This window comes from Barbus barbus (genome assembly GCF_936440315.1).
Source record: "Barbus barbus genome assembly, chromosome: 2".
NCBI classification, from domain to species: Eukaryota; Metazoa; Chordata; class Actinopteri; order Cypriniformes; family Cyprinidae; genus Barbus; species Barbus barbus.
The window spans coordinates 25,504,569-25,519,994 of record NC_136730.1 but is presented as its reverse complement, the minus strand read 5'-3'; the positions used below and the strand labels follow the sequence as shown (position 1 = coordinate 25,519,994).

At 38.7% G+C, this 15,426-nt stretch overlaps 1 protein-coding gene across 1 annotated transcript in view; it reads left to right on the top strand.

Annotated features, from left to right (window-relative positions):
- Nucleotides 1–15,426, top strand: part of LOC306885430 (T-cell immunomodulatory protein-like) — a 137,805-nt gene that overhangs the window by 108,423 nt on the left and 13,956 nt on the right. The window contains exon 14 of the mRNA XM_079441930.1: nucleotides 667–745. Coding sequence (XP_079298056.1) covers nucleotides 667–745 — 79 coding nt within the window. The remainder of the gene's footprint in view (nucleotides 1–666; nucleotides 746–15,426) is intronic.

Here is a 15,426-nt window from a genome sequence, read left to right as displayed (position 1 = left end):
AAGCTGGCATGTAGCAGGTCTGCCCCATCTCTCCGGCGCTGAGCCAGTGCTGGCCCCGCATTACTCCTGGATGCTGATAGACATCTCTCATGTGTCTCAGTATTTGTAGGAGGCTGGAGCTGGGCCTGTGTAACCTGTGATGATCTGTGTGGACTCAAGACTAAAAAGTCATGCCAATCACCGTCAGGCCAATATCAGAGGTCAGAGGAGCTCCGATGTACTGGATTATAGCAGTCTGCCTCGAAACGAAGTCATATTTGCAATTTCTCAGGCTACTGAAATGAGCCTTTCCAAGGAAGATTGTATTGATATGATTGGATATGTGGTTGAATCACTTCACTTTAGGGCTCTGTGAATTGTCACGGGTGATATTCAGCCATTTCAATAGGAATTTACGTGTTTGGGAATTTTATGAGGGTGAAGGATTTCCCCACATAGATTTCGCAGTTGGTTTAAGCTGGTTACACAAACCTGCTTGGTTTGAGAGTGATTCATACGTCATACATCACTTTTTTTTTTTTGGCCTGCAAAATTTCACCAAATCTTTCTAATTTGACAGCACATTTAGAAATTAAAAAAATATATATATTTTAATGACATTTGCCAGATAATTTTTCTTTGTATGTATATTGCATTTATTGTTAATCACATGTATCTATCCTACAGCCCTTTGGTGTGAACCAGCCTGGACCGTATGTCATGTACACATCAGTGGACTCGAACGGTTATCTGAAGAACGCGTCTGGTGAGTACACGGCTCAGAAAAGGTTAACACTAGATGGGAAAGGCATCACACATATCTCTTTCCCCAGCATATCCTGTCTCAGTGAGGTAAGATTAGTCAACCTCAACACTCTGCAGTCATTTAACCTGACTAGTTCACTATTTTTTAGGGATCAGACTAAAGTAGACTAGGAGGATTTTGAATGAACCAATAGAAAGCTTTTTCTTGGTCAAACTTTACTCTGGTTTTAATTTTAAAATCTGTTCTGGCATCGTGCATTGTGGGAAGTCTGGAGAACTGCCCTTTTATCACTCCAAAAATTAGATTTGCATTTGTTAGTGAGAAATCTTTATTTTTAAGAAAAATTTGTACTTGTGTTTGAGTTGAAATAAGGAATTGCATAAATGTGTTTCTTGCCTGGCACATTGTGACACTGGATTGCAGTGAAAACTGTGAATGCAGCCAATATAGAGAATATCATATATAGTATGTCTTTGGTTCATTTTTATCTATTGTCACGTCACACATTCAATGTTCCATAGATGACATGCCTAAAATATTATTTTCCAATTTTTATTGTAGTAATGAGGTACATTTTCTGCATAAAATCAAACCAGTCTCAAATTAAACTAGACTATCTCGAGCAAACTAGAGATTTTGCGACTAGGCACACATCAGTTATGAGGCTCGAATTGTCTTATTTCTTGATTGCTTAGTGTTTTATATACGAGTGTCTCGTGTGTTGTTTGGCCCTCAAGGATATCTGACTGACCAAGTTCAAGATCAGAGACACAGCGACGAATGACCCTGTTCCACCTTTCTGAGAGCAGATAAGATTAAATTCCTCACGGCATTGACAGAACTCCATCACTTTGGTGTAAATGGCTGTTTTTCTGAAGTCTCTTTTGAAATGCATCACTGACCTTGAGCTCTCAGTGGATGCATTACATAAACAGAGTGACTGTTTCTCTTATGTTGTGGTTCTGTGTGTGTGCCTCCACTGCAGGCATGTGCACATACAAACATAAAAGGGGGCTGGAGCACCTGCCCTTTTTCTTCCTCGAGAGAAAGTACCCTTTTTTCTGGGGAATTTTTTATATTTTTTTATAAATTAATATAGGCCTATGTATATATGTGTGCATGTGTGTTTCTGTTTTCGCACAGCTTTCCCTGTCAAACAAATAACAAAATCCCAATATGAGGTCGGGTCAGAAAATGTTGAGACTGTCAAGTTCCGATGCCTTTCTCCCCTCCGCGTCTCGACGCAGGCACGTGCAGCACAGCAGTGTAGGATACATTGATCGGCACATGCACATCACAGACAGGCAGAGAACCGCAGAAGTGAAGCCCTCCCTCCCTCTCCAGTTGTGTTTATCTCAGTGTGGAGGTGAGTGGTGATAAAAGAGTCTGTGCCTCGAATTTACAGCTAATTATCCAAAAAAGGCGAATTTGTCTTACTAACATCAGCCACCATGTTAGACCAGTGCGCGTTCTTTCACTGCATGATTCAGTTTATTAAAATGCATTTAGATTAAGAATGATCACAAAATTCAAGATATGGGGGGCAGAAATGTATATATTTATATAATTTCATATCGTTAATCAGTATCACGCGAAGACTGACGGGGTTTTTTTTGTTTTTTCCCCACCAAAAAGCAACATGATTACAAATGTGATATTGATTTTATAAAGCAGTTAAATAAACAAGAATTTAATATTAACACACTTATGTTTTAGACACAATATTGACTGGTTTTGCTCTATTTCCCCAACAAATATAATTTCAGTTTGCATCTCTGATCAACAGCTGTTTTGTTCCTGAATGAATCAACCGATTAAATGATTCGGTTCAGTTGCAATGACTCACTTATTAACAGTGACTTTCTGCCATCCACTGGCAGTTTTAATTTCACATTTAAAGTATCTATTCATTTTTTTTATCAGTATTCAATGTTTTATGTTTAAAATATCAAAACGGTATTAATGCATTTGTAACTGCAGGTTAAATCTATTCATGTCCTGTATTAAACAGTGTGTAAATGCATCTAAATGCCACTTCTAATGCAGCTTCTGTGTTTTCTCTGCATTGCAAAGATTAATTTTGTCAATACTGATTTCATTTGCTTGGTAACAGCTTAAATGACTTATTCTAATTGACAGATTCAAGTTAAGAATTTGACTGAAAATATAATGCACTCTCATGCAGGGCTTTATAAAGGTAAAAATGCCCACACTCAGCAAAATATTGTCTAATTATCTTTATCGATAAAATCCCAGAAAATATTTATATATATTTTGTCAATATCGCACACTCCTAATATATTTAGCGGTTTGTCCTCTCTCTCTCTCTCTCTCTCTCTCTCTCTCTCTCTCTCTCTCTCTCTGTCTCTGTCTCTGTCTCTCTCTCTCTCTGTCTCTCTCTCTCTCTCTCTCTCTCTCTCTCTCTCTCTCTCTCTGTCTCTGTCTCTGTCTCTCTCTGTCTCTCTCTCTCTCTCTCTCTCTCTCTCTCTCTGTGTGTGTGTGTGTGCAGAACAGAGAGCTTAATGTGACAGAGCCATTTCAAAGATAAATAAGATAAACTTTCCTTTGAGTTCTGTCCAATAAAATTATAGCCCTTCTACTTTTGTTGAGCAATCTTTCACTAGCCAGGAAACCACAAGAATTTCTTAAATCTTTTCTAAATATCTTAAATATCTCCACTCTCTCATTGTCCTCTTTATCTTTGTTCTTTCCTCTCTTATGTGAGGAGAGATTAATAAGTGATAAGACACCTCTATATACAGACAGAGCATTTATAAATGTGTATATTGTCATTGTTCCACATTTAAAAAAAAAAACTGTCTCAGAGTTAAATGGTATATGCTGACATAGTGGTCTATAATGAAATGTCACAGTTATAATGTTCTTGAGCAGAAGTGTTGAGCTGTGTTTGCTTCTTAATAGTCTGAGTATGAAATTCAGTATGAATGTCTGGCATCACCTGCTGTGTGTCAGGTTTGTTTCGATGTTCAGGTCAGGGGCTAATGTGTTTCACAGAACCGTTTATCTGTCTGTTAAGAATTTTCTCTCTGTCTCTCTCTCTCTATCTGTCTGTGTCTGTAGGCATTACCCATTACCCTTCAAATTGCGCAAATTGAAATTGCGTATTGAAAATACGCCTAATGGAAACTAAAAAGGAATCATTCGCAAAAGTGAAATGGAAACGTTTTTTTTTTTCACATTTACAGGTCACATGGTGTATGTAAATTGTCATATGATCATTCTTCAATGTACTATAACCTCCAAGAAACACTTAATAAGTGGCCTCTCTCAAGTATAAGGGGCTTTGCCTGCCATTCATGCTTAGACAATTTACACTGCTCCGGTGGCTCTGATTCGGCCACCGGAGTTGATCTCAGCCACTCTAGTCTATGCTTGTGGTTATATGAGGCGCGTCGCGCACGTTTCTGAAGCAGCTCTCCATGCTGCCTTTGTAAAGATACATGTACACGCCTCCTTCGATTAAATATAGCCAAAATCCGTCAAAGTCCCATCAAATAGAGGAAGAAATTACATTTTTGTCGCATAACATCTGTTAATGGAAACGCCGTCATTTCGCAATACTTTTTTATCGACATTTATAAAATATTGCCAAAGTTTTGCGCAAATCTGTAATGGAAACGCGCCTTGTGTCTGTGTCTGTCTATTGACCATTCTGTCATTCTATCTATCTACACTGAACAAAATTATAAATGCAACAATTTTGTTTTTACCCCCATTTTTCATGCGCTGAACTCAAAGATCATCGACTTTTTCGATGTACACAAAATAACTATTTCTCTCAAATATTGTTCACAAATCTGTCTAAATCTGTGTTAGTGAGCACTTCTCCTTTGCCGAGATGATCCATCCACCTCGCAGGTGTGGCATATCAAGATGCTGATTAGACAGCATGATTATTGCACAGGTGTGCCTTAGGCTGCCACAATAATTAGGCTGCCACGGGGAAGTCGTGGCCTAATGGTTAGAGAGTCGGACTCGTAATCCAAAGGTTGCGGGTTCGAGTCTCGGGCCGGCAGGGATTGTAGGTGGGAGGAGTGAATGTCCAGTGCTCTCTCCACACTCAATACCACGACTGAGGTGCCCTTGAGCAAGGCACCGAACCCCCAACTGCTCCCCGGGCGCCGCAGCATAAATGGCTGCCCACTGCTCCGGGTGTGTGTTCACTCTAAAATGTGCAGTTTTATCACACAGCACAATGCCACAGATGTCGCAAGTTTTGAGGGAGCGTGCAATTGGCATGCTGACTGCAGGAATGTCCACCAGAGCTGTTGCCCGTGAACTGAATGTTCATTTCTCTACCATAAGCCGTCCCCAAAGGCGTTTCAGAGAATTTGGCAGTACATCCAACCGACCTCACAACCGCAGACCACGTGTAACCACACCAGCCCAGGACTTCCACATCTAGCATCTTCACCTCCAAGATCGTCTGAGACCAGCCACCTGGACAGCTACTGCAACAATCGGTTTGCATAACCAAAGAATTTCTGCACAAACTGTCAGAAACGGTCTCAGGGAAGCTCATCGGGGTCTCTACCTGACTGCAGTTTGTCGTCGTAACCGACTTGAGTGGGCAAATGCTTACATTCGATGGCATCTGGCACTTTGGAGAGGTGTTCTCTTCATCCCGAGCATGATGATGCACGGCCCCATGTTGCAAGGATCTGTACACAGTTCCTGGAAGCTGAAAACATCCCAGTTCTTGCATGGCCGGCATACTCACCGGACATGTCACCCATTGAGCATGTTTGGGATGCTCTGGATATGACACGACAGCATGTTCCAGTTCCTGCCAATATCCAGCAACTTCGCACAGCCATTGAAGAGGAGTGGACCAACATTCCACAGGCCACAATCAACAACCTGATCAACTCTATGCGAAGGAGATGTGTTGCACTGCGTGAGGCAAATGGTGGTCACACCAGATACTGACAGGTTTTCGGACCCCCCCGGACCCCCCAATACAGTAAAACTGCACATTTTAGAGTGCCCTTTTATTGTGGCCAGACCAAGGCACACCTGTGCAATAATCATGCCGTCTATAATCAGCATCTTGATATGCCACACCTGTGAGGTGGATGGATTATCTCGGCAAAGGAGAAGTGTTCACTAACACAGATTTAGACAGATTTGTGAACAATATTTGAGAGAAATAGGCCTTTTGTGTACATAGAAAAAGTCTTAGATCTTTGAATTCAGCTCATGAAAAATGGGGGCAAAAACAAAAGTGTGGCATTTATAATTTTGTTCAGTGTATATCTGTCTGTCTGTCTGTCTGTCTGTCTGTCTATCTGTCTATTGTTCAATCTGTCATTCTGTCGTTCAGTCTATCTGTCTGTGCCCAGTCTGTCATTTATCCTATCTGCCTGAGTCTATCTATCTGCCTGTTTTTTTCAGTTTATCTCTGTCTTTTTGTCTGTCTGTCTGTCTGTCTGTCTGTCTGTCTTTTTATCTATTTATCATTGTATGTCCATCTGTTGTTACATCTATTTTATCTATCATTATTTGTGCCAATCACTGTCTTTCTATTGCTCTATCCATCGTTGTCATTCTATGTATCTATCATTCTTTCTATTGTTCTATCATTCTTTTTGTCTGTCTGTCATTCTATCTATCATTCTATCTGTCCATCATTCTATCTATCATTATACTTTATCAGTTTATATCTATCTATTGATTTATGTCTGTTGTTTTATGTCCATGTATGGTTTTATGTCTATCTTTCATTCTGTCTGTCTTGTCTGCCTATCTATCTATCGTTCTATCATTCTACTTCATCCGTTTATGTCTATTATTTGATGTCTGTAGTTTTATGTCCATGTATCGTTTTATGTCCAACTGTTGTTATATGTCCATCTTTAATTCTGTCTGTCTTGTCTATCATTCTGTATTTTCCGTCTTTCTATTGTTCTATTCATCATTCTGTGTATCTTTCATTCCATGTATATATTGTTCTATCATTGTATCTTTCTGTCTGTTGTTCTATCTATCATTCTATACATCTGTGGTTCTATCTCTTTATGGTTCTATCTATCTGTCATTCTATCCCCCAAACACAGTTTACCATGTGAAGAGTTGAGGAGTGACAGGGAGCTGATGGCACTCCCACAGAAAACACGGAGGTATAGATAAATAAAAGCAATCACCATTTCAGCACAGAAACTGTAAGTAGAGCTTAGTGACACTGTGGCCCATCGTCCCTCGGTGCTCTAATGCTGAACTTCTAACTACAGTTCTGTGATCAATGTCCTGCTGTAATTGGAGAGATTGTGGCAGGGTTTCTGGGGTCAGCTGAAGGACAGTAATGGGGTGTATGTTGTACGCGGAGTGGAGAACAGGCCAGGTTGTATTAGGGCCCTTATTCCCTCAGGCTCTCATTGGCCAGTAATGAAACACAGCACAGCAAGACTTATTGCACATTTAGACTGGAGCTCAGGACATGGGGACGGCGGTATTTCTGCTGCTGTCTGCACTCGCTCTTCCTCTCTCTATTTGAGGACAAAGTAACTGAGAACAAAGTAACCAACCTCAGATCCCATGAAGGGCAACATTGTTCATGTGCTGTCCTGATAACAGTTTTTAAATAACTAGAAAAATACCTACTTTAACTGGATCATTGAAAATAACTCCCTTTTAAATCAGCTTGCACTCCCCACAAGAGTTATCTTGCTATTAAATTATCTGAACTGAACAGAGTCGACTAAACCAAACAAATTACAATGTGTTTTCTCAATTGGCTTAGTTGAGGAGCAACTTAGTTTATAAGCTAACATCTCTTCCAGCAAGAAATATTCTTTAGACCAATTACAAGTTAATTAGGACTGTGCCTCAAACAGCCTGAGACAAATTCATTAGTCTACCAATTAAAATGTGTTGTGTATCATCACAAATTAAAATATTTTAATACAAAAACTATATAACACAAAATATATTGTATGTGTATTCAATTTAGCATCAACTGCATTTGTTTTCTTCTTTTTAATCATTTTGGAATGTGTCAGTGGGAATTTATGTATAAATATTTGTATAGCCTGTAGGTAAATGTACATTTGTAGAGGGTGAGGTGAGGGGCATCCTCTCAAATCATATCAGGAATGATAAGGTACTTCAGAGGATTTTGTTTTCATGCCTTTATAATTGGACTGACCCTTGCAGTACTAAGCTAATGAATGAGAGTTGTAAGTAAACAGAGAGAATGTGAGCAGAAAAAGGTGAAGTATGGAGGCAGACACGAGGAGGGAGAGGGGAGGCTGACGCAGAACGAGGAGAAAATTCGGATCCATATCCTTCAGACTGTTCTCATTAATTAGCCACATGAATGTGCTGTATAATGAACAGACCCTCTGAATCATCACAGTGAGGGACAGACACAATCTTACATGCCCTGCACACTCATATTCAGGCACAGATGGAATATGCTCACTTTTTAGCATTTTCTTCATTGATTTTAGGGAGGAATATCTGCAAGATCTGTAGACTGATTTTAAACTAGATCAGATATGTTAAAGAGAGCTGAGATTTCCACTCTGTTTTTGGTAGCTGTCATTGACATTTAAATCAGTCAAATTTAGAATGTTATAATTTGCATTGTGACCCAATTAAAATGGTAATACCGTAGATTAAGGAACACTATTCTCTATTAACTAGTTGCTTATTACCATGCATAGTACTTATTGGTTGTGTATTAGTCTCGCATAACCAGACCTTCAGACTGATGGCTGAAGGTCTGGAATGCATGGCACTTTCATTGGCCAAGGCCCACCCATGAGGCCGTTTGACCGACATGTCAAACAACCAATCACAGTTTGTTTCGTTCAGTGTCACGTTTAGGGGTGTGGAAATGTCGCCACAATAACAGACCAGTATGTAAAACTCTCGGACACATTTTAAAGATTCTATGCTGTGGACTTTAAATATTTCACATGCTTTTGAAAATCCAGCATTTAGCTGATCCTGATAAGCGCTCGTTGTCACAGTTATAAACACGAAGGCTTTCTTCTTTTGTGAGGGGGTTTGACATCACGGCATCTTTGTTTCCACGCGGAACGTTAAAGAACGCGACACACGTCTACCGGAAATACTGTATAATTTTACCAATCCGATGACGACTTTGAAACTCCTGAAGTGTTTCCACTTTTGTGTGCCATATGCATCAGATGTTCAGCCAGCGGTCCGTGGGCGTGATGTCTGAGGCTGAGACTAATTGTATATTACTACTTATAAAGCACATAGTAATGCCTTATTCTGTAAACATGACTATTACAGCTGCTACCTTCCTATCAATTATCAGCAAATCAGAAGTTTGAAGAAGACTCTTAGTGAATGTGTTCCCTAATCAAAGTGTTACCATTAAAACTAATTGCTTGTTTTTATAAAAAAAAAAATATAGCAGCTTTTAATTGAAATTTAACAATTTATAACAATTGCCTCACAACCCCGTTATAATGAATGCTACATTTAGCTGTGCCTTTGTTTAGTTTGAAATAACTGTATTTTTCTTTTTTCACTTATAGTTGTATTAATTAATTTTCATGTTGAAGAAATAATAAAATGACTAGGATCTATATTTTTAATTGAGGAGTCATTAAAGGACACATAAACAACTTTTTTTAATTCAAATTATTCACCTAATACTCTTTAATAAATCTTAAATTAAACAAAAAAGAAAAAAGGAAAGAAAGAAAAAAGTGAAATATAAACCATTTTGTCTAAGAGTTTTGGTCCCCACTAAGACAAGATTTCTAGAACTTGGTGAATGAATTACACAGTTCCATAGAATTATTTGAATTCTTCTGCAGATGGGCTTGCTTATTTCCAAAATGACAAGAATCTTATTGGCTCTGTTTCTCACACATTTAGGTGAAGTCTAATGTCTCTCGAGCCCATTCACCATCTTCCTCTGTCTCTTCTTCCTCATTCAAACTTTCATATATGTGCCGTGAAGTGTAGTTTAGCCTGCAGCTGGAGTGAGAGGTACGATTAGTATTGATCACAGCTTTTGTCCCTTTCTGAAACTCTCCAAGCAAATATAGACCCCCACCCATTCACAAGCCAACAAGATTATCCCCTCTTTCCTGCCATCTCCTGTGATCAGAAAACACTCTGTTTTAAATCACGCAGCCTTAAAATATAAGTAGGCATGCTCGTGACGACCAGACCACGAGTACATATATCTTTATGATCGTGATCTGGATCATCATGGTGATGGAGCAAAAGAGAGGATCTCTGCTGATGTTAGCACCTCTCTGTCTTCCTCCCCCCTCTCTGTCTCTGGTTATCACTCCAATCCATCAAAATCACGAAGAGAGCACATTCGCACTCGTCAGATATACTGTATCATCTGCTTCCTCCCCATGAAGAGCGATAGAGAGAATGACTGTGATAATGACCTTTTCTCAGTAATTGATCTGAACGCCGCCTTTTTTCCGCTAGGACAGCTTGAAGTCCTTTCATTATGTTCAGTGCACATATAGAGAGAGAGACATCTGACCTAATGCAGTTCTTTCTTCTATAATTACCACTCTTGCTGGCTCTCTCTCTGTCTTGCTCTTACAAGATTGAAAACTCAAAGCTGCTCTACACAATAGAGAAATGACAACAACTTTGAATATAAAATTAATTTTGCATATCAACATAACTTTGAATATCAGAAGTCACAAGGATCACAAGAAGTAGTTTACATGTATGGTGTCTTGTTTCAGTGGTTGCCATTTTTCTAAAGGCAAGATTTTGCACACGTACCAACTTTGAGGTTTCACACTGCACATATGATTTACTTGGACTGCAAATTATTTGTGTTGGTTTCCAATTTTCAAACTTCTCTGTTTATACTGGTTACATATAATGTGTTTTAATATATTTGGACTGTCATTTAGCTCTGTAAAACAGATTAAGATGCAAGCGCTGCTCACTAGGTCTCTTGGTAGGTTCGGACTTAATGAAGTGTCTGATTGTCACTTTGGTGAGTTGGGGATTTAATAGCATTGTAATACGTTATATCTTGTCGTAAATAATTATAACTGAATTTAAATGAATAGTGTAACAATAAATTGATTAGTGTTATAACACTCATGTTAAAAACTCGAATATTTTAATAACAGCGTTAAATGTGACCTTTAGCAAGTTAGATATCCATTTCATTACTACAGGTGCTGGTCATAAAATTAGAATATCATGAAAAAGTTTATTTATTTCAGTAATACCATTCAAAAAGTGAAAGTTGTATATTAGATTCATTCACTACACACAGACTGATATATTTCAAATGTTTATTTCCTTTAATTTTGATGATTATAACTGACAACTAATGAAAGTCCCAAATTCAGTATCTCAGAAAATTAGAATATCAATTAAGACCAATGCAAAAAAAAATATTTTTAGAAATGTTGGCCAACTGAAAAGTATGAACATGAAAAGTATGAGCATGTACAGCACTCAATATTTAGTTGGGGCTCCTTTGGCCTGGATTACTGCAGCAATGCGGCGTGGCATGCAGTCGATCAGTCTGTGGCACTGCTCAGGTGTTATGAGAGCCCATGTTGCTCTGATAGTGGCCTTCAGCTCTTCTGAATTGTTGGGTCTGGCGTATTGCATCTTCCTCTTCACAATACCCCATAGGTTTTCTATGGGGTTAAGGTCAGGCGAGTTTGCTGGCCAATCAAGAACAGGGATACCATGGTCCTTAAACCAGGTACTGGTAACTTTGGCAGTGTGTGCAGGTGCCAAGTCCTGTTGGAAAATGAAATCTGCATCTCCATAAAGTTGGTCAGCAGCAGGAAGCATGAAGTGCTCTAAAACTTCCTGGTAGACGGCTGCGTTGACCTTGGACCTCAGAAAACACAATGGACCAACACCAGCAGATGACATGGCACCCCAAACCATCAATGACTGTGGAAACTTTACACTGGACCTCAAGCAACGTGGATTATGTGCCTCTCCCCTCTTCCTCCAGACTCTGGGACCTTAATTTCCAAAGGAAATGCAAAATGTGCTTGGACACAGAGCTCTGTGAACAGCCAGCCTCTTTAGCAATGACCTTTTGTGTCTTGCCCTCCTTGTGCAAGGTGTCAATGGTCGTCTTTTGGACAACTGTCAAGTCAGCAGTCTTCCCCATGATTGTGTAGCCTACAGAACTAGACTGAGAGACCATTTAAAGGCTTTTGCAGGTGTTTTGAGTTAATTAGCTGATTAGAGTGTGGCACCAGCTGTCTTCAATATTTTCACAATATTCAAATTTTCTGAGATACTGAATTTGGGACTTTTCATCATCAAAATGAAAGGAAATAAACATTTGAAATATATCAGTCTGTGTGTAATGAATGAATCTAATATACAAGTTTCACTTTTTGAATGGTATTACTGAAATAAATTAACTTTTTCATGATATTCTAATTTTATGACCAGCACCTATATATATCATCATCAAAAAAAAATAATCATTTTGTTTTTTTTACATAAAATTTTCATAATTAAACCATTTACCCATGAACCAAAAAAGGTATAGGGTGAAGCCAGCTTATTTTGCCACCCCTTTTTCATAACAGGTGTCATTATAATCCTGTGATGCCTATATTCAAATAAATTTTGTGATTAATTGTAGTGTTTTTCAGACACAATGATATTGATTTGTGTGTGTGTGTGTTTATGTGTGTGTATATGTATATATGTGTATGTATGTGTGTGTGTGTGTGTGTATATATATATATATATATATATATATATATATATATATATATATATATATATATATATATAAGTGAGTCATCAGTTTGCTCTTTTTGGAATACGGTTGATTTGTCTTTGATTTGTCTGCACTATAGGGTCATTTGCTGGGGAACAATATTTACATATAATGTGCACACAGAACACATTTGACCTCAAAATGTCTACTCGCACCGTCTTTTTTTCCCCTCATGCAGTTTGCATGACAACTCTCTTTTTACATATTTTTGAATTCCTGCCTGCCAAGTCAAAAAATATTGTGCTGTGATTGTGCTAAAATATCGATGTTCTTTCTTTAAAAAAAAAAAATCATTCATGTATTCATACTTGTGGCGAAATTGACTACAATTTGACATTGGGCTCTCTGTGAGGTCTGGTTACAAAAAACTGTTTGCGAACATTTTGTCTTTTTGAGTCATCCAGCTGTTCCAGGTTCTTTCTCTTCTTCATCAGATCATCAGGTTCTTTCTCTCCCCCTCTCTCCGCACTTGATGTCATTCTGGCTTTGAGAGGCCATATTTTCGCTCCGCTGTTTTCTGTGATGGTAGCGTGATAAGATTGGAAATGCTACTGGGGGCTTCTGGAAGACTCCACTTATCTCCTTCAGAGCAGACACGTGTCGCTACACACAAATCAGTGTCTGGATCAAGTCGCCATTTTGGCTCGGCGAGCGGCTGATCCTCTCTAACCTCTCTAATCCCTCAGGCCCAGGCAGCATTGCCACCATTTGTTCCTTTTATTGCTCCACAAGCACCCGATCGACAGGGCAAAGAATGGTTTCTATAGCGACGCTAGACCCAAGATCATTTAACAAACAGGTTTGCTTGGGGAGATGATCTCAACTGTTGGGTTTAGGCTGAGAGTGTGTTTGTGTGGACACCAGAATCTGCTTTCAGTCAATGTTTGCTTCTAATATACTGTGTTGTGTTCTTTCCATCTGCTTATGAAGTATGTATAGTGGTTAGCAGGCCCATTTTTTTTAAAAGTTGGAGACAGATACACTTGTAAACTATTTCTCCTTTTTCCCACTCGCTCTCCAGAGTGCTTTCCACCTGCCTGTTGTTTGTCAGATTGAAGCTATTTTCTCTCTCTTTTTGCCTTGCATGCATTAGAGTACATCCTCTACCGAAATGGTCCTACAGTTGTAGTTAGAGAGAATATGTGCCCTTGCAATTGTGCGGACTGTGGTTGAGTGAGCGTGTGAGTAGGTGTGTGTGTAGGAGGCGAGCTACAGCTCTATTAGCTTGTCTTGCATCTCAGCTTGTGTTCGGCTAGCTGAATCTCAGTCCTCTTTGTTTTGTGGATGCTGTCGCTCATATGCGTGTGGTTTCCCTACTATTATAAACCCTCATCTAAATGACATTGAACCCCAGTTTGAAAACCCCTGGTGTGTAGGGACCCTCAGAGGGTCACAGAGATGGCAGGGGGTCCGTGAAAGACTTGAGACAACTGTAGAGGACTTTTCAAATTGTATTTAATTTTTATTTTTTAATGTTTAACACAATTTAACACACTGCATTTCCACTGCATAAATGCTGTTCTTTTGAACTTTCTGTTCATCAAAGAATCTTGAAAAACATGCTACAGTTTTCACAAAAATATTAAACATAACTGTTTTCAACATTGACGATAATGAGAATGATTTGAGCACCAAATCAACATATTAATGATAATGATTTCTGAAGGATTATGTGAAGTCGAGGACTGAAATAACAGCTGCTGAAAATTCAGCTTTGCTAACACAGGAATTTTTTTTGTACTGTATTTTTTTCAAATAAATGCAGCATTTATGAGTATAACTAAACTAAAAATATTAAGTGTGTGTGTGTGCGTTTGTGACATGAGGACACAAATTTGTATAATGACATGGCTGTGACATAGGTATTACAAGAAGTTGACTTATGAGGACATGTCCCCATATTTCAAAAGGCTTATAAATCATACAGAATGGGTTTTTTTGAGAAAGTAAAAATGCACAAAGTTTCCTGTAAGGGGTTGGTTTAGGTGTAGGGTGGGTTTAGGGCGATAGAAAATACGGTTTGTACAGAATAAAAACCATTACGCCTATGGAGAGTCCCGACAATTCAAAAAACAATGTGTGTGTGTGTGTGTGTGTGTGTACACAGTGTAAATGTCATGAACATATACTGCATTGCTTCCTTTATATTATAGAAAAGGGGAGCATCATTTTTGGAGGTCTTTGGCATCAGAATGAAAACTCTCTTACACCATGAGGGTGACATGGTCTATAAAATCTAAGGAATGTGTAGGCCTATATAGTTTTTTAATTTATTAAGAAATGCCCTTCAATGAAAAAAAAACATTGAAGGACTCTCATTCACTCTAATTATTGGCTTAAAAATCTGACTGAATGCAATACACAAACATGTTCTGTTCTGTAAATGATAATAAAGACATTGATACTAACATTGTATACTTCACTACTAGAGCACGTCCACACTCAAACTCAGCACCAGTTTACTGAAACAGGTTACTGATATTTGCCAGGGTGAAGATTTTCAAAAACTGCAGTGTTATTCTGTAGACAGAGATTTTGGCTTGTGACGTTAGAGCATACACTGTTATCTCCGCCTACTGGAAACTTTTTCGGGCTTCTGATTGGCCAACATGGCTTTACAGTTGAGATTATATTGCAACTTGTTGGTTTGGCATGCTCTTGACAGTCCCTTATAGCATGCGTTTGCATTTTCATGTAGACAGAGTTTTTTTTTTTAATGGAAGAAGGAAAAACTCCTTTTATAAAAATACCCGTGTACATGTGGACATGGCCCAAGAGTACAAAAGAACATTCTTGTTTTGCTTGTTTTGTTTTATGTTAGCTAAGGATCTGTTCCTGGTCAGTGAGCCTCGCTCTACATTTTCCATCAGTCCGTCTAATTGATCCTCAGACTGCATTCAGAATTCCAGTACTGCTATTATGT